This window comes from Sapajus apella, unplaced genomic scaffold (assembly GCF_009761245.1).
Source record: "Sapajus apella isolate SASKATOON/1434 unplaced genomic scaffold, GSC_monkey_1.0 scaffold1, whole genome shotgun sequence".
Classification (NCBI taxonomy): Eukaryota; Metazoa; Chordata; class Mammalia; order Primates; family Cebidae; genus Sapajus; species Sapajus apella.
In genome coordinates, this window is record NW_022436941.1 from 67,526,280 (window position 1) to 67,545,355 (window position 19,076).

General features: G+C 39.4%; 1 protein-coding gene and 1 long non-coding RNA gene across 3 annotated transcripts in view; both read left to right on the forward strand.

Moving 5' to 3' along the window:
• Window positions 1–19,076, forward strand: part of ZNF366 (zinc finger protein 366) — a 63,760-nt gene that overhangs the window by 8,611 nt on the left and 36,073 nt on the right. Inside the window, exon 2 of one of the 2 annotated variants that reach the window (XM_032278779.1) lies at window positions 3,857–4,032. The exons of the other annotated variant lie outside the window; for it this stretch is intronic. Within the exon in view, the coding sequence (XP_032134670.1) occupies window positions 3,996–4,032 (37 nt within the window). The 5' untranslated portion in view covers window positions 3,857–3,995. The remainder of the gene's footprint in view (window positions 1–3,856; window positions 4,033–19,076) is intronic. 2 annotated transcript variants of the gene reach the window in all.
• Window positions 4,039–9,432, forward strand: LOC116552010. Its single transcript, XR_004269158.1, has 2 exons — window positions 4,039–5,990; window positions 6,176–9,432. It is a non-coding gene; the product is annotated as an uncharacterized LOC116552010 (long non-coding RNA).

Genomic DNA, 19,076 nt, shown 5'->3' on the forward strand with positions numbered 1-19,076 from the left:
TTTAATACATGCAGTTGGGAAAGACATTTAATGGTGAGAAAATCCCATTTCAGAAGGATTAGGACACACAATGCCGAATGTATTTGCTCTTCAATCAATATGGATATTTTAGGAGGGGTAGTGGTTTGCTGAAGTGCTATCGCTATGTACCTGGGACATGTACCTTAACGCTTGTGTATACATACACACACTGCCTACCCAAATTCATTGGCTCTTATAAAAGATTATGAGCCAGTAGGTTAGCCCCAAATTGTTTGACTCAAGAATGTAGTATCTGATGTTCAATCTCTTAAACTTCCAAACAGATTTACTGTCCTAATTATATTTTTCTTAGTGATGTTAAAAAGAATTTGAATATTGTTAGCTAGTGGGGACAGGGAGAAAATGAGAGAAGATTTAAGTGTTACTGCAAGCAATTCATAAAGCACTTCATCCACTTACTGTGAGATATTGTGAGAATGTGAGTAACGCAGGAAAGAATGCTACTTGGAGTCAGAGAATGGAGGATTGAGTATGCGTGCTGACACACGAATGGATGGCAGATCAGTGAACTAAAATGCATATGGGAATTTAGTATATGATAAAAATAACATGCATATCAGATGAGAAAGTTGAATTACGTAATTAATGAGATTGGGACAACTGGGTAGCTATTTGGGAAAAAAATAAACATATTCTTACTTGATTTCTTACATTAAAATAAATTCCAGATAGATCAAAGACTTAAAATGTTAAAAATAAAAATATACTGTGAACCTAAAATTTTGCTTTAAAAAAATCTTCAATAAAACAAAGAAAACATAAAAACTGTAGAGATGTGTTTTTTTGAATCTCAGAGTAGGAAGGGCCTTTCTGGTTTTACGCAGAAGACTTAACATTTATCATGCATTTTATTGCATTACAATAAAAAGCTTTTTCAGGGCCAAAACTCAATAAACAAAGTCAAAAGACAAACAAAAACTGGAGGAAGCATTTGCAACATGTACCACAAAGAGCTTAGTATAAACAGAAAAATGAGCAAATGACATGAAACACATACTTCACATAAAATGAAATATAGTTAACTTTTAAACATGCACAAAATACAAGATACTTTAATTCACAATAAGAAGATGCAAATTAAAACTATGAGATACCAATTTTTATTTACTTGATCGGCAAAAATGAAACATTTGTTAACACACTTGTCTCTGGGGTTCTGGAGAGAGCTGTCAGATATTTCTGGTGTAACTGTGAATTAGCAGAACATCTATAAAGAGCAATTTTTTGAATGTCTATCAAAATGTAACATTGACTCCTCTTGATTTTATCCTACACAAATAAGATGCAAAAAGACATACCCACAATGCACTGTATCTGCCACAGCATTATTTGGACAGAAAATAATTAGAAATAGCACACTCATCCATCAGTAACAGACTGGTTAAATTAGTACAGGGCATCTGTACAATGGAATATTATGCAGACCCAACAAATGAAGGAACATAATAGAGTCCAGAAATGGACTCTAGGTATATGTTCAATTGATTTGACAAAGATGCCAATGAGGGAAAAATAGCCTTTTTAACAAATGGTACCGAAACGATTCCATTTCTATAACAAAAGAAAAAAAATGAAGTTTGGCCCTTATCTCACACCATACACATATATTAACTTGGAGTAGATCATAGGCCTGAAGGTAAGAGTTAGAACTATAACATTTCTATAGGGAAACACAAGAGAAAATCTTTGTAACTTTGGCTTAGGCAAAGATTTCCTAGTTATGACACAAAACATTAAATAAATGAAAACATTATAAATTGAACTTTATAAAAAGTAAAGACTTTTGCTCTTCAAGAAAAAGATACCGTTATAAAAATAAAAAGACAAGCAATAAACTAGGGGAAAATATCAGAAAATATATCTTATAAAGGACTTGTTTTAAGAATACCTGATAAAGGACTTATTTTATGCGTATTTTAAAACTCTTAAAATTCAGTAATGAGATAAACAACCCAATTTAAAAATGGACACAAATTTTGAAAACTTAAAAAAGACATAGAAGTGGGAGATGAGCACATCAAAGATACACAATATTGCTAGATTATGAAAATGCAAACTAAAACCCTGTTGAGATACCACTATACACCCAGTAAAATGTCTAAAACCAAAAAGATAGAAAATATTAAGTGTGGGTAAGGATGCAGAGAAACTGAAATTCCTATATGTTGCTGGTAGGAATGTAAAAGGATACTGCCTCTTTGGAAAACAGTTTGGTAGTTTCTTAAATAGTTAAATATATGCTTACCATTCAACCCAGCCATTTTACTCCTGGGTAACTACCCTCAAAAACTGAAATCATATGTTCCCATGAAGACTTGCACACAATGTTCACTACAGCATTATTCTTAATACCCTCAACTGGAAACAATCCAAAGGCTGATAAATTGGTGAGCGGATAAGCAAAAGCTGGTTTGTCTATGCAATGGAATACTACTCAACAATAAAAAGGAACTACTGATATACGCAACAATGGATGAATCTCAAAATCATCATGCTAAGAGAAAGAAGCCAAGGAACCAGACACACAATAAATGTTGAATGCTTTTGTTTATAAAAAATTTCTAAAAGCACAAAACTATAGAGACAGAAAGTAGATTAGTGGTTTCCTAGGGCCAGGGGTGGGAATGAGATCGGCTGCTAATGGGCATAATGGAACTTATTGGAGTGATGAAATTATTCCAAAATTGGATTTTGTTGATGGTTGCACAACTGTATAAATTTTCTAAAACTCAACACATTGCATATTTTAAAACACATAAATTGTATATCATGTAAATTATACCTCAATAAAACTGTTTAACTTGAAAAAAAAATGAGGCAGCTTTATAAGTTTTGATAAGGGAGCAATCTCCAACCTAGATAGTTATGTAAAAAGGCCAAGGGGCTTTAATTCTATAGAGTGCTACCACTTTTGTAATTTTTAAAAAGTACATTTTTTATATGTATAGAATATCTCCAGAAAGATACAATAAACTTGCTAATAGAATTTGCCTTTGGACAGGGAGTAGGATGGCTGGGAGACAGGGATATAAGGAAATATTTAACTGTATTTCCTTTTTGTACCAGGGAGAGGGTGGGGTGGGGTGGTTGAGACCCAGGTCAGCCACACCAGCTCTTTTATAGTGGGCAAATGTCTGAGCCTTTGTTTTCTCATCTGTAAAATAAAGTTGATCTCTAAAGATACTTCTGATTGTAAGTTCCATGCTCTGGGAATTTCCCTAAGGATGAGCATCTCACGCCTGTCAACATTCCTCTCATTCTTTCCCTGCCAGCATGTCACCAAATGCCACATATAAAACCACAACCAAAGGCTTTGTTCCTTCTCACCCAGTTGCCTCTTAGTTTATTGGGGCCCTGTTCTCTTCACAAATATGAAAAATATGTCAACCACTGTGAAATGGCAGCCTAGAATGTTTGCTAGGGGCAAACACGCAAGACAGTACATGGGAACAGTTACAGCCACGTCCTAGGGGCAGCTGCTTGAGAAGAAATCCCAACCACCTTGTTTGCTAGCAGCATGACCATGGGGAGTTCACCTGTGCAGTTTCTTCATCTGTATGACAGGTATAAAATAGCATCCCCTCTTTGGGTAGGAATTAAGAGTGATAATTCATGTAATTAATAATATTCAATAAATGGTTAGCCCTTTTAATTGTTAATCTGAACTCCCCTACTCATGGGACTAGGAGCTTTAATAGAAGTGGGGGAAAGAGAGGCATGTAAGTTAACAGGTTGTATATTCATTACCACTGTAAACTGAGAGTCCTGGTGGTGATGAAATGGCTTATTTTTTCATGCAACAACCCAAAAGGAGAGGCTGGAATAAATTCTGCTCCCTGCAAGCTAGTATCACTGAGGAAAACTTCTTCAAGAAACTTCTTCCCAGAGTCCATCCCCTAGAGTCAATTTCATCCTGAAAATGTGATGAATGCAAGCTGTGAAACGGCAAGATTATGACATTATGCAGGGTGTTGAGCCAGTTAAGTTACAGTGGGTTTCAGTTTACATGATAAATGTGCCTTAATTGACATTTGGATTAAGATATTATTAAATATTAATACGGGGACAACGGCATAACCTCTTTGCCATGGTAGTCATTCGACAAAAATGAGTTGCTGCTTCAAATCAAATGAAACCAAACCAAACACCTCTAATTACCATGATATGTGCATGTCTATTTTTCAACTTTAGTCTCAGTGCAGAAGCAAGGGTTTTATCTAAGTCCAGACAATTATCTGTGGATCCCTGTAACTTCAAGTGTCTCATAGATAGTAGCCCTCCACACATACATACACACACGCACGCACGCACATGCAAATCCCTGACAACTTTTAAAGGAGTTGAATTTCCCCTATGCGTGTAAGGTGATAGCAGACCCCTTTCACACTCTGCTTGCCTTATACATGATCAGATCACATTCTAGAACTGGATTCTAGAAGGCACAGTTCAGTTTAATGGTTGCTCTGATTACTAATTCTTTCACGTCTGTCTGCTCTCCTTAACTACATCAGAACTGTATTTGTCAGGAACTGTGTTTTAAACCTTGTTTGTACTCTCTAGGACAAGAGGCTTTCCAATTCTTCCTGGTCTCACATTAATTCTCTCAGATCCTTTGAAGAAGTAACAGCTCTTATTATCCCTACTTTAGAGATGAGTAAACTACCACTCAGAGAGAGTGAAGGATTCAGCTGAAGTCATATAGCTCCGTGGATCTTCAGGCGAATGTAGAGTTATTGCAAAAAGTCTGTACAGAGATGTCAAGTGCTTAATGTTTTTGGACTAACTAAATAATGGTTTAGAAGTATATGTACCTCTATTTATGTTATAATATATGTTATGTTATGGTCATTTATAGTAATTAACTCATTCATTGATTAATATAAATTTTAAAATGTTATTGAATTCAAAACAGCTTTTATTTTGTATTTTTCTAACTTATTAGTAATGTGCAAAATGGGATTTTTTTTTAAACTTACAAGAAGTTCTTGAACTGAGAAGTCTGGAATCCATTGAAGTAAACCAAAGCTAGGGCTCACTAATAAATTACAGAGGGTGTTTTGAAGAATCTAGTTTTCTAGTTGCAAAGAAAATTTTCATTTTTCAATTGCTACCTATAGTAGGTTTGCATGTGTGATCAAAGCCTAGAAAACGCCTGGAAGTACTGATCACTATTGTTTAATTTCTTCCTTCATCTAACAACTATCTCCCCCAAAACTTCTAATTCTTACCTTTATTATCTAAGTGACCTTGGACAATTTGCTCAACTTATTTGTGTCTTAGTTTTCTCATTGATAAGGAGAATCGTAGCACCTACCTTATAGAGTGCTGTGATGGTCACATGAGTTAATGCATGTGATATCTTTAGCACATCCTTGTCACATAGGAAATACTCAGCAGATATTGTTGCTGAATACTTAAGACTGTTGTTGACACATAGTTGGGGCTCAATAGACATTTTTGGAATGAATTAGTGAATAAATGAAAAAATGAATAGAAATAAGGACAGTTGTATATATGTAATTTTTAGTCTACATTTCTTTGGTCACAGGCAGGCAATTAGGAGAACTGCTTTTGTGCAGAGGCTACATTTGGGGAATATTCATTTTGGTGAGCTCAAGCTAGAGAGCTGATGATGTTTCTGTGTTTTCTGGCCAAGCAGACTTTACAAGTTTATCAGCTTTATCTGCTAGATGTATCACAACATGCATTTAAAAAATCAGGTGGGAAAAATTTGGGTTTGGAACTGATGTGAAGTACAGGCTTTATTCCTCATTAAAAACCATAAGAGGAAACAAGGCCGTTAGACCCTCTAAATGGGAGAAGAGAAGCAATGCTTTCTTGCCACAAACCAAAATGCTGAGGACCACAGTTATAAGAAGGTCAAAGGAAGTTAGAATGACCTTTCGTAGCAGGCTCAATGTTTAGCTAGCTTAAAAATTTACTTTCAGGTGGGGGGTGGGAAGCTGGGGAGAGATAGCAAGGGGAGAAATGCCAGATGTAGGTGATGGGGAGGAAGGCAGCAAATCACACTGCCACGTGTGTTCCTATGCAACAATTTTGCATGTTCTTCACATGTACCCCAAAACCTAAAATGCAATAAAATAAATAAATGGGAAAAAAAATTTACTTTCAGATTATCCCAGGGATAGCTATTTAGTTTACTACATAAACAGCCTTGCAACCTTATAGGAACAGTTGTTTTTGCTTTGGTTTTGTTTAGTTTTGGTGTTTGTATAGTGAGGTTTTGAAAGTAGGAAAAAAGAACGTATTGCTTGACTTTAAAAGATGAGCTGTCCTGAGTTTTGGCACTAGCTGACATGGTTTTTGTTTTGGTTTGGTTTTAACAAAGGCATTGGCCAAATGGGCCAATGAAGAAATAATCCGTTTCTCAGGTTCCACTGTCTTTTCTAATACTAGACAGTAATCAGATGACATGTCACAGCGATGATAGTAGCTAGTGCTCCTTGGAACTCCACACTGGGGAGGCTCTGTGCTGATGCGCGGACATGGAAGGAAGACCCATTTTCTGCCTTCCAGAACTTTCCAGGCATGGTTATAATAAGGGACATTAATATGCTTCCCTATTACCTACATTCACTGGCCCTGTGTCTACCTACTGGTATCAAATGAAGCAAATCAAGTTCTTTTAAGTGTCAGCTCTTTGAAGCATTTAAACATAAGCCATCAAGAACCCAGGTGTCAAACACACTTCCTTATTAACATACTAGGGAATGCCAGCCATCTCAGTAAGTTATAGTTTTATGTCTCTTCACCAGTAGGTCACAGTGCTTTTGCACACTCTCTAATTTGTCTCTGTCCATAAGGTTTGACCCACTCCTCCACCACCACCATCCGAGTGGTTTTGGCCAGTACAGAGTAGAGCTGGGCTCTCTGGGCCCAATATACAGGGTCACAGCAACTTCTGGAATTCTCCCTCAAAATGCCCAGGTGAAGGGGTCTGGAGTAACTAAATAAGAAACTTGAAATAAAATGATTGATTTTCTTTATTATTTTTTTAGATCCTCACCCCTAATCCTGTCTCAGGCCTTCTTCCTTTCTCTGTAGAACTTTTAGACTATCTTCTTACCAGTGTTTTTAGGGAAACCAAATACTAGTATAATTGCCATTTATTAAGTGTCCTTTTTCTGGTACCACATGCTTTAAATTTCTTATTTTATGAAATCTTATAATAACCAGGCAAGCTGGGTTATTAGTATTTTTTATCCCCATTTTCCATAGGAGGAAATTGTGGTTTAGAGGTTGAGCAACTTGCCACAGTTCTAGAATTCAGACCCGGGGCTGCCTGCCTCCCAAGTTTCTGCTCCTTCTCACACATCACTCAGTGTCTCTGTGATATATGAATAACGTACTTGGACATACTTAGCTCTTTGGTTGGCCATGCTAGGTGCTCAATACATGTTAGTTTCCCTTTTTGTCATCATCCTTCCTTTTCTCCCAAATAATCACATGCAACCTAAAAATGAGGAAGAGGGCTTAGAGTAGCAAAAGTCTGTGCCAGGTTCCCAAGGTGGTCAGATAACATGAATCCTGCAGTGACGTGCCTTTGGCCAGGTACGCCCTTTCCGTGGGGCTGTGGGCCAGCTCTACGTCTGTCAACATATGCAATGCCAACTTGTTTACTATCAGTGAATGTCTGGGAGTTCTTTCTAACCAATCCCTACCCCAAACACTTTCTCCTTATTTCTTCAAATAATTCTATTCACTCCCTAAACCATTTCATTAAATCCAGTGACTTTTGAGAGTTCCATAGCAGCTCAGAGCTGGCCCCGTCTTCTTTGGACTCAGGGCCCACAGGTCAGGGAAAGATGTAGACAGCACATGCCATCAGGGAGAAGAGGGTCTTGGGGCAGCCTTCTCTTTGGCTCCTCCTATCGTTGCTGGGGTTCTTTTTGCTCCTCTGAGAGCTGCGTACTATGTTACTTACAGCGACTATCATGCTCAAGTTCAGTAGTTGTCAACTGGGGGCAGTCCAGTGCTTACAGAGGTATTTGGAAATAGGGAGGGTGCTTTCTGGTTATCACAATGACTAAGGGGCATTTTTGGCATTTAGTGGCTGGGGGTGGGCAGGGATGTTAAAATTCTGCAATTCACACAACAGTCTGGCATGACAAAAAATGGACCCCAAATAGCAATGCTGTTGCCCCTGTTGAGAAGGCCAGGGCCACCACTATCTTCTTGCCATTGTCCCTCCATGTCCAGCACAGTGCCCGTCCTTCCACAAAAGCTAAGTACAAATCTCATGAATGAATGCTCTCCTTGGTACCTTGCCATCTTTCCTCATGTCTCCTCTTCCCGGGGAGCTGTCCTGCTTGCCTCTCATTTCTGGAACTGACTTTGAAAGTGGAGGACTTATTCAGCTCCATCTCATCTGTTTTCCATTCCTCTTTCCTTCCCTTATTCTGAAAATTTTCAAAATTGACCTTCTAAATTGATGAATTATGATTTACCTTTTGAGTAAAATTCAAAGACATGGCTTTCTAGGGTAATTTTAGGTAGCAGCATTTGTCTCCACAGTAGATGTAAACACTCTAAAAAGGTATTCTGTTGATGGTCTAATTGATTAGGTTTTTAAATGATTAAGTGATTTGGCCAAAGCAGCAACAGTGGCCCTGCTGACTTCCCTTCTCTGACCCTTGAAGCTACCCTTGAAGCCTGGAACTGGTGGAGGAAGGGAGGGGTGTCTTAAGGAGCCAGCAAGGAAGAAGCTCAAGCTCAAGCTGTGCCCTCTTCATCATTCCTGCTGGAGTGTCAGGAAAGCCGGTACTAAGCAAATCAAGGACTGCAGCTCCCTCCAGACAGATAACCTGCTAGAAGAGGGTCAGAAACGTGTCCCCATGAGATGCCTGTATCCTGATCCCAGTTAAGTGATAGCAACGTGATGCTGCACTGTGGAGCATTATCTGTGGTTGGAAATTTTCAGAGGTTGTGGGTTTTACTTTCTGGCTCATTCCCTTGAGAAGACCCTTAGCTCCTTTCTCTTTTGTAAATTTCACAGAGAAGGTTCTCTTCCCATCATGGGAATTCCCAACTCTGCTCCATTCAGGGGTTCTCCCATTTTCTTAAAGGGTATTAGGGAATACTTTTAAAGGTCTTAAAATAAAGTTCATTCTCATCCTTCTCAAATTGAAAACAACTTTCTGAAGGGTAGCAAAGCTCAGGGCTGGTAAGTGTGGGCTGGGAAAATCATGGAGCAGAGAAATTTAATAAGGGGGGAAAGAACAACATTTACTTGTACTTGCCATGTGCCATGCACATTACCTATTAAGTACATTCTTTAATCTGCCTCCAATTCCATGAAGAAATATATAAGTCTGGATGGATGAGGTTATGCTCCAGTAACAACCCCTATATCTCCCGACTTTAAAAAAAAAAGGAAAAAAAAAAAAAAACAAGAATATATGCCTTACTTGTATTACATACCCAGTACATAGATCCAGGTCATCTTACCTTTATGCCCTAGACTGACAGAATAATTGTGATCTAAAATGTTTCAGGCTGCTATGACAGAGAGACAGAAAATAACATGAAATTATGGACTATTTCTTTTTTTTTTTTTTTTTTTGGTCTTAATTTCTTTTTTGAGATGGAGTCTTGCTGTGTTGCCCAGGCTGGCTCAAGTAATCCACCTGCCTTGGCCTCCCAAAGTGCTGGAATTACAGGCAGGAGCCACCACATCTGGCCAGAATTGTAGGCTATTTCTTAAAGATTCCACAAGGAAATGACACATGTCACTTGTGCTCATGTGCTCGCATTTTATTATCCAAAGAAAGTCATGTGCCATGCCTGCCTATAAAGGGTTAGGGAAATGCAATCCAACCATGTGCCCAGAAGAAGAGCTAGAAATGTTTCATGAATAAAGTATTATTATCTCTGTTTTATAGCTGAGGAACTGAGGCTTAGGGAAGGTAGGAAGTGATACAGCTGGCTTTCAAAGCCAGGTTTTGTGATGTCAGCTTCTTAGCTCTTTGCTCTCCTATAGTGGGTGCATTTCAGAAGCATGTTCCATACATGGTACCCAACCTCTCTTCTCCAAATGCAGTTGCTGGGCTAAAGTGTTCTTGGGGCTTAAGAGGGTATGCACATGTAACAGATGCAGACAGGTTAAAGTCAAACCAAAATCACTGTGGCTCAGCCATTATTTTACTTAACCCACTTCAATTCTCCTTCAAGGGATTCAACACATTAGATGTGAAATCATATGTAAAATAAGTGGTATCTTTAAATACATGCAAGATTTTTCTTCTTAATCCTAGTCTCAAATGTCATAGATTTCCTTTCTTATTGCTTTTATTTGTTAAATAATAAGAGAAGAGGTGCTCCGCTCTTACTTTGTTAAGACTACTGCCTGGTGGATGTTCATAGTCCAGGGAAAAGAATGTCCCCAAATTCCCTCTATTTCTTTCAGCCAAAACAGTCTCCAGGAAAAAAAATTATAATAATCTTTGTTCAAAGGAGCAATAAAATAATAAGACTGAGAGACTGATTCTACCAGCCCTTGGGAAATCAGTTCCAGCTGATTTCTTCCTCCTGGAACCCAGAGGAAACACCCTGTTACATCAGGTTTTCATTTTGTTTTGTTTGAGATGAGGTCTCACTCTGTCGTCACCCAGGCTGGAGTGCAGTGGCGCAATATCGGCTCTCTGCAAACTCTGCTTCCAGGGTTCAAGTGATTCTCCCCTTCTGCCTCTCCAGTAGCTGGGACTACAGGCATGAACCACCACACCTGGCTAACTTTTTTGTATTTTTAGTAGAGACAAGGTTTCACCATGTTGGCCAGGCTGGTCTCAAACTCTTGACCTCAAGTGATCTGCCCATCTCAGCCTCCCAAACTGCTGAGATTCCAGGCGTAAGCCACCGCACCCGACACCCTGTTATGTCAGATCTTCTCAGACTTTTCTATTTCTAATAGGAGAGAAAAATCTGAAGAAGACATCCTAGGCAGTGGGCCACAGGTAGAATTTCAGACTTTAACCTGTCCTGGCTTTTTGCATTCTGTTCTGTAACATATCCATATTTGTCTGCATTTAAAATGTTTTCAGTTACTGACTACTACACAGGCCAAAAGATACACTAACTTATTCTGTGGTTTCCACCACACTTAGGAACTTGAGCTTAAGCCTTCCCCATCCTTTAACAGCAATGTGCTTATCATCTGAAAGTGGGTCCCTGAGGGAAAGGGACAAGGATTGCTGTCAGGTGGGGGTATGGTAGTTGCCCCTTGGCAGCTAGAGTGTCCCAGAAGCCAAAGAGGATGAAGGAAAGGAGGAGGAGAGAGAGAGGGGAAGAGAGGAAAGACTGTGAAATGATATTAGAAGACTAGGAAGAGCCCCAAATATGGCCCAAAAAAGCACATGGAAATAACTTGGAACCAAGTTACTGATTAACACAGTAGTTAAGAGACTACATTTTTTATTCATTATATTTTTCTGATTCATCAAAAAAGACAAAGTACTTTGTCCAGAGCAAAGCGGGTTTTAGCTCGAGGCAAATTGTTTAACCTTGCTGGGGTCCAATCCACAAAGCATGAGCTCAAGCGCTGCTCAGCCTAATGAGGTGTAAATTTTCCAAAACTCTTCGAAGGCGGAGAGCACTATTTGAATATTATGTATTGCTGAATAAAATATCAGTTTATGAAGGAAACTCTCCATCGCATTATATGCACCTTAACTAGTAGTCAATCAGTAGATCTGGTTGTCGAAGTTTCATGACAGAAGGAGCCCAATTGTTGATCACTTAAAAGGGAAAACAAAAGAACAAAGAAATAAGCCAGTCACAAATGGCATGCACCATTAAGGCATTGGCTTGGTTCAGAGAGAGATTCCTGAGCTAAAGAAGGCCTCATTTACTGGAATGGAAAAATATAAGGCCAGGAAATTGCTCAGAGGTCTCTCGTCTTTTCCTGTACACATGGGATGCACTATGTGTTGGCTACTGTTTTGGATCAGGATCTCAGTTTTAGAAATAGCCCAGTGTGTCCTTGGGAAGGGAGAGAGTGTTGTGGTATATTTGTGTGTGGTGGTGTGGGGCAGGGGACCTGCAGCGGATATTGGGAGGAGCCAGTGAGACGCTCCCTGAATCCAAACTGTTTCCTTGGGCCTCACAGTCATCAGAACTGAGCCGGGAGACTGGGCAGCCAATCTGAGTGCAGGGAGCTTCCCAGTCTCCTGACCGAGATAGAGCTGAGTTGGTCCCACTGACAGCACAGGCCAATTCTGCACGTTCAAGCCCAATGACTGGTCTCAAGTCTGCCTATTTTTCTGGTGCATAAGTTGAGCTTTAGTCTCACAGTCAACAGGTATTTACCAGGCAACAACCTCTCACCAAACATTGTTTTAGGCAGTAGGAATATATAAGGAAACAAAAGACAAACATTCCTGTGCACATAGAGCTTGGATTCTAGTGGAGGAAAATGAACAATGAATAAAGTCCGCTATATGGCACATTAGAAGACATGAAGAAAAATAAAGTCAGGAAGGGGAGAGAATAGGGAGTGTTTGGCAGCCAGTGTTAGGGTGGCCTCACTTCAGAGGTGGTATTGAGCAAAAACTTGAAGGAGGCAAAAGAGGCATGTGGGTATCTGGGGGAAGAACTGTACAGGCAGAAAGAACAGCAAGTGAAAGACCCTGGGGTGGGAGAATGCCTGGCGTGTGCCAGGAACAACCAGTGGCTGGAGAGTGGGAGTGGAAGAAGCAAGTAAGGGGGGGCGGGTAGGGCATGAGGTCACAGGAGGAACAGGGAGAAACTTCAGGTAGAGTCTTGCAGGCCACTGTGTGGACTATGGCTTTTACTCTGAAATAGATGGGAAATCACTAGAGAGTTTTGAGCAGGGGAATGACAAGATCTGATTTGCATTTTAATAGAACCTGCCTGAGTATTGCGTTGAATAGGCTAATGGGAGACCAGGGGAGAAGAGAAGAGTCTGGAGGCCGTTACCATGATCCCAGCAGGAACCTCTGGTGGCCCGACCAGGGTAGGGGCAGTGGAAGTGGTGAGAAGTGTTTGGATTCTGGACAGACATTGAAAATAGAGCCCATAGGATTTGCTAATTAATATAACAGGGTACTCAGCTGGCCTGTCGAGGAACACATGAGTGAACTGGGAAGATTTAATAAAGAAGGAAGGGACACAGCTAGAGCAAGCAGGATTCCCGTTGTTCTTCCTTTGCTCCTTTCTTTAACTGAGGGTCTGTTATGGGGCAGGCACATTAAGGACTATGAACTAACAGGATCCCTACCTCATGGAGAAAAGAGTCTGTGGAAAGAGTCAGACATTAAGTGAATAATCTCACAAATCCATGTAAAATGACCACTCTGACATGTGCTGAGTGTCGGTGCTGAAAAATAAAAGTATTTTAAAGTAGATCTTCAGACTTTTTTAGATTTCAAATTTTCCCATTAAATGCTGTGTATGCCTCATAGAAAAGTCCTGCTTGAGGGCCAGGAGCACACAACTCTTACTTAATACTCCAGTGGGACAAAGCCCCCAGCCCGTCACTCCCATCATAGTTTAAATATCTCTGGCAGTTTTAGTAGCAACACAACTTTGTCTTCTTATCCTTCCCCTTGGTACAGTTTAGGATCAATATTTATAAGTGAAAGGCTGTGTCTTCTGTGATTCAAGGTGAGCCCCAAACTCTGCCGGAGCCACACAGGTGTCTGGGGACCATGATGATATATCACTGGTTTATACAAAGCACACTGAAAACCAAGAAAGGTGAAGATACTTGGCTCACAGGCACAAAGAATGTTACTTCTTCCTCATATTGTGGAAACTACATGCCACAGAGACAGATAGGGGCTAACTAAGGAAGGATCTCAGAGAGAATGAATGTCACCTAAAAGGCCAGGAAGCCAGCTTCTGGGACCCACGACTGTATCCTTAGTAGAGATAGGGTTTCATCATCTTGGCCAGGCTGGTCTTGAACTCCTGATCTTGTGATCCACCCACCTCAGCCTCCCAAAGTGCTGGGATTACAGGCATTGAGCCATCACGCACTGCCATGGCTCTTGTTACCCTGGGTTGCCTGGGCATTATCTAAATATCTGGTATAATGCTCTAAGTTCAGTGGGAGCTTTCTGGCCTCTACCTGTTCACTTTACTCTCTTGAACATCATGATAGAGGATGAAGAAGCTGGACCTCACACCTCTGAGTTACTACCCAAGACATTGTGAGGGGCTGAATGGTAAATGGAGGGCACAGGACAACCTTGCAGGATTGACACCTTCAGGTGCCTTTGCCTGACCAGCATGGATCTTCTAGCTTTGACACCACTGGATGCCTGACTGCTCACCAAGAATTACAGCAGGCACTTGTTTTTACTTACAAAGGAAGACTACTGCTAATTTCTTTAAAACAGTGTCTACAAAGAAAGAGAAGAGGGCTCAGTCTGAGAATGTTTTCCTTTTGCATTTTCATCAGCCAAAAAAGTATTGAGTTTAGGGTACCAACATACGGTGCAAATGTTAATTTTAAGGGAAATTTGGCATACTCAGCATCCTAAACTGTGCTACTTTCTACACATATTATACTTGGCTTCAGTGGTGGCAATACAGTGCCAGATTTTCTTAAATGTCAGGCATTTTAAGAGATAGTTTCTCAGAATTTAAAATTACACACACACACATACACACACACACACACACACACACACATATACTAGAAATGCTACTGTGATGCTTCTAAATGAATTTGACCCCCAAAGGAAAACACGGCAGCAGCTCTCTGGAGCCTGTGCTGGCTCAAACACCAGCACACTGCCATTTTAAGCTCTAAGCAATGTGTTGTAATCTCATAGTACATTAACATGATGCTAATCTACAACATAGATTATCCAATCTTTAGGGAGCATAGGTGGTTTCCCTTGAAGATGCCCATTGTCTGTTGAAAGAACTCACTTATGCTACCTAAAACAGAGAAGCAGGTGAGAATTATCCAGAGGAGTCCCAGCAAACATTAGCATTTGATAGTCTTTATAGTCTGGTGCTGAAATAACACTGAGCCTGGAACCCTGCACTTCTTCTTACTAAACTTCCCCTTGACTACTTTGGTTTTTCTTAAGCACAGATCTGACTCTCTCAACTTCATTGGCTCATTACACAATCTTGGGGGATCTTTTCTAGGTCATCACCCACATCATAGATAAAACACTCATTTGAAGACTGTTCTGTCTCTACTTATGAGTCCGAGTCCAGATTTCTAGTTATTTTCATACCCCTGGAAGAGCAAGAAATCTAATGATGTACTTCCCAATGGACTGATGAAACAGTGCAGGAAGGAGGAAATTGAGAATGATACAAAGCTTAACAGGGACCAGGATAAAGTCAAAGTCATCCAGCAGGAAGGAATACATGAACTGAGATTCCTGACACTTGGGTTCTAGAATTTTAAAACTCTCATATCTTGCCCATGCCTCTATCAGATGGAAACATGAATAAAATCTGAACTAGATGATATCAGAAACCCTTTCCCATGCCCTAAACATTCTATAACTAATTTTCTTCATCTCAGGGGTTTTTGGGGAACTAAACGTACTAATGGGTATGAAAATATTTTAAAGAAGTGAGAGTTATCTCACTGTAAGTTAGCACAACATCATGAAATAATTATCTCAATAAACGTAGAACTGTTCTTACTCCTAGTACAATGTTGAGTCAAATGTAGGCGCTTACTTAATGTCAGGTGGAAAATAAAAGGAGTCATAGGAGATTAAAAGATACATTTATAGAAATGAGTAATGTAAGCATAAATTAAGTTGACCTTCCAGGAAAACAATTTAGCAATATGTATTAAGACCTGAAAATTAATATATTTCACTCTGTAATTCTATTTCTAGAGAATCTAAGGAAATGATAGAGACATAACAAGGATTTGTGAACAAAGTTGTCTACTGCACTGCTATTTGTTTAGTGCATAGAAATATATAGTAAGTAGTGCTGTAAAAGAAAATACATTCATGCATAGTAAAAGACTTGAAAGAAACAGACCAAACTATTAACACAGTAACTCTTGGTGGTAGTATTATTGATTATTTTAATTTTCTCTTTTAGATGTTTCAGCATTCTATTTACAATGGTAATAAATTTATGCTATTTAAAGGTCATTAAAAATAAATTATATAGAACTGTTTACCTTAATCTGATTCTGGTACCTATACATTTTGTCTTTTAATATGTCTGATCAGTAGCCAGCTAATATCAACTGCTTTCAGAACTTTATTCTGTTCTTTGCTAACCATGAGGCTGCGTGGGCTTTGTATTATTGCTATTATTTGCTAACAGCCCTCTAACACCCAGAGAGCTGAGTCACCTGTCAGTTTTAGGGTGTCCACATATGGTGTTTATTCCTTCCTTCAATACCCCCCATACTGTTTCTCCACATGAAGTTCACAAGCTGTGAATTGACCCAGGGCTCACTTCTTCGACAATAAGATATACAGGGGCACTCTTAAAGCGTGGCTTGCTTAATCCTCTTTAAGAAGCAGTCATCACTCACGTTGAATTTCCCATTAATTTCTACAGAATAGCTATCTATTCTGAGAACCCAAAGGTTTTAGAAACTATAGACGATTCTGCAAACTCTAGATCAAATATTCCCATATTCTGTTATTATTAAAAAGACCCAAATTAATTACCTGTCTCCAGGTGAGAACTTCAGTAGAAAGGTGTTTTGTTATTTATTCACTCCATTATTTATTTATGCATTCAAATTAGTTCTGTCTTAGGTTTGCCTCACCAGTTCTTCAATCAGCATAAATGAAAATGAAAACTTGACAGCTTCATTTCCCAAATGCCCATTAAATGTTATCTAATGTACCCTTTTTATAAGGAAGCTACAGAAGGCTAATGATGAAACAGAATCAGCCTGTTATTCTGCCAAGACAGCAGGGTTGTGGGGAGGGAGGGAGGGAGTACAGGAAGGGAGAGATATAGATTGAAATCCACCAGAACCAACTCATTCCCAAACACCGAAAGTCAAACAGCTCCACGGAACAGAAAATAAGTTATGGGAAGGCACTTAAAAGAACACTTTCTTTTGCCAAACCTTTCAAGAAATTATTCTTTATGCAGAATCTTCTTCTAGATTCAGCCTATGGCATCCAGTCTCTCAGAATTGGCCCCTCAGTGTCTTAATTAGCTTTCCCTCAGTACCTCATCAATTTGTCACACAATTCTTATTCAATTTAGATCCAGCTATTTCTGCACACTTTCACATTGATTTGGAAAATGTCCTTCACACTTTGGTTTTAGTCTCTACTCATGAAATGTCATTTGCATTAGGATGATTTAGTTTCATGAATGGATTTTTCTCATGTACGATTTTGCCTTAGATGATGAGCCTTGGACTGTGTATACCGCATTCCAGCCACTGCTGCAAAACAAGACTTTGTGAGCCTGCTTGCATCTCCTCCTTAAATGTATCTATTTTTTTTATCCTTTATTCAAGTTCTCAGGATGAAGTCTTGTTTATGTTTGTATATGTTTTTTACACAAGTTTTGAACCTGAAATTCAGTCCAATCCCTGTCTCCAGTCTTGTAGCTTCCAGTCATCTAAACTGTCTCAGGCAGGTGTGTGTTTATATAGAGAGACTGCACATCCTTGTGCACACACACACACACACACACACATGCAACTTAAGTATGCCAGATACGATCCTGCACATTTTGTCTAAACAACTCTATTACTCATGATTCTGTGATAATTAGGTATCTGGTGCTACATGAAACTAGCCCCCCAAAAAATTTTTTAAAATATGACATTAGTATTGTTCTTCTGCATTGCATTTTGGTGGCTGTTGCCCAATTTTCCATTTTAAGTTGTCACTTTTGTGATTGATTTGTAGAAGCTTTTAGACATTGAATAATATTATTTGTCATATGTCAAAAGTAGTTTTAGTTTGTCATTTCCTTTCAAATTTTATGTGATTTTTGACATACAGGAATTTTTTATTTTTCTTTTTTAAATTTTTAAATTTTTGATTTTTTTAATAAATAGAGACAGGGTCTCCCTATGTTGCTTAGGCTGGTCTCAAACTCTTAGGCTCAAGCCATCCTCCTGCCTCAGCCTCTCAAAATTCTGGGATTACAGGTGTAAACCGCTATGCCCAGCAAGGATTTGTTTTCTTGTATAATCAGGTTATTCAATCTTTCTAGTTTATGACTTTTAGCCAGAGGTTTAAAAGATCATAGGGGTAAGGCAGACTCAGTACAGCCATCTCTACCAATGAGTTGGAGCTTTGGACTTGGAATGAAGCTGGTACAATGTTTCCTATTATAATGGTATTGTTGAAACAAATGGACAAGGGCTACGTCTGGGATAAAGGGTTGGATTTACACTCATCCTCAGGAGGAAGAGCCCATTTGAAATGGACATTAGTAGGAGGAAAATCTCTTGGAGGAAAGCAGGGAGCGGGGGCGGGGACGGTGATGAAACAAGTGTTTATAAGAGTCATTTATGTGACTAGAAATTGAATGACTGTTCTGTAACCTTTTCCAAGTTCCTGGGCTTTGGACTGATTTCAGGGGATTTTCAGAGGCCTATTTCTCCCCCAGCTTGAGCCATCTGAATGATTCAGTAGACAAAGTCCCCTGGGGGTGGGCAAGCCCTTTCTATGGCCAGTTCCCTGGCACATGCCACCACTTTACATTTGCAGAATATTTTTCCCCTTTGCAAAAATCTTTCACCTACTCTACTTGCTTGATTATTATAGCAATCATGTAAAATGAGAGGATATACCAGGGTTTCCTTTTCTTTTCATAGGTCAAAAATAAATAGAATATCAAATTTAACTGACTTTCCAAACTCAGTGATTTGAGTTAAGCAAGGTGAGATGTGCATTCACTCTAAAGAAGCCATGTGGACTAATGAAAGCTATACAGGCAAAAAATTGGGCACATTTGGAGTGAAATGCCAGCTTAGCCATTTACTCACTCCCTGACCTCAGGCAAGCCAGTTCCCCTCTGCACTTTGATTTCTCATCTATAAAACAGAATAATGGCACCTGTCTTGCAGGATT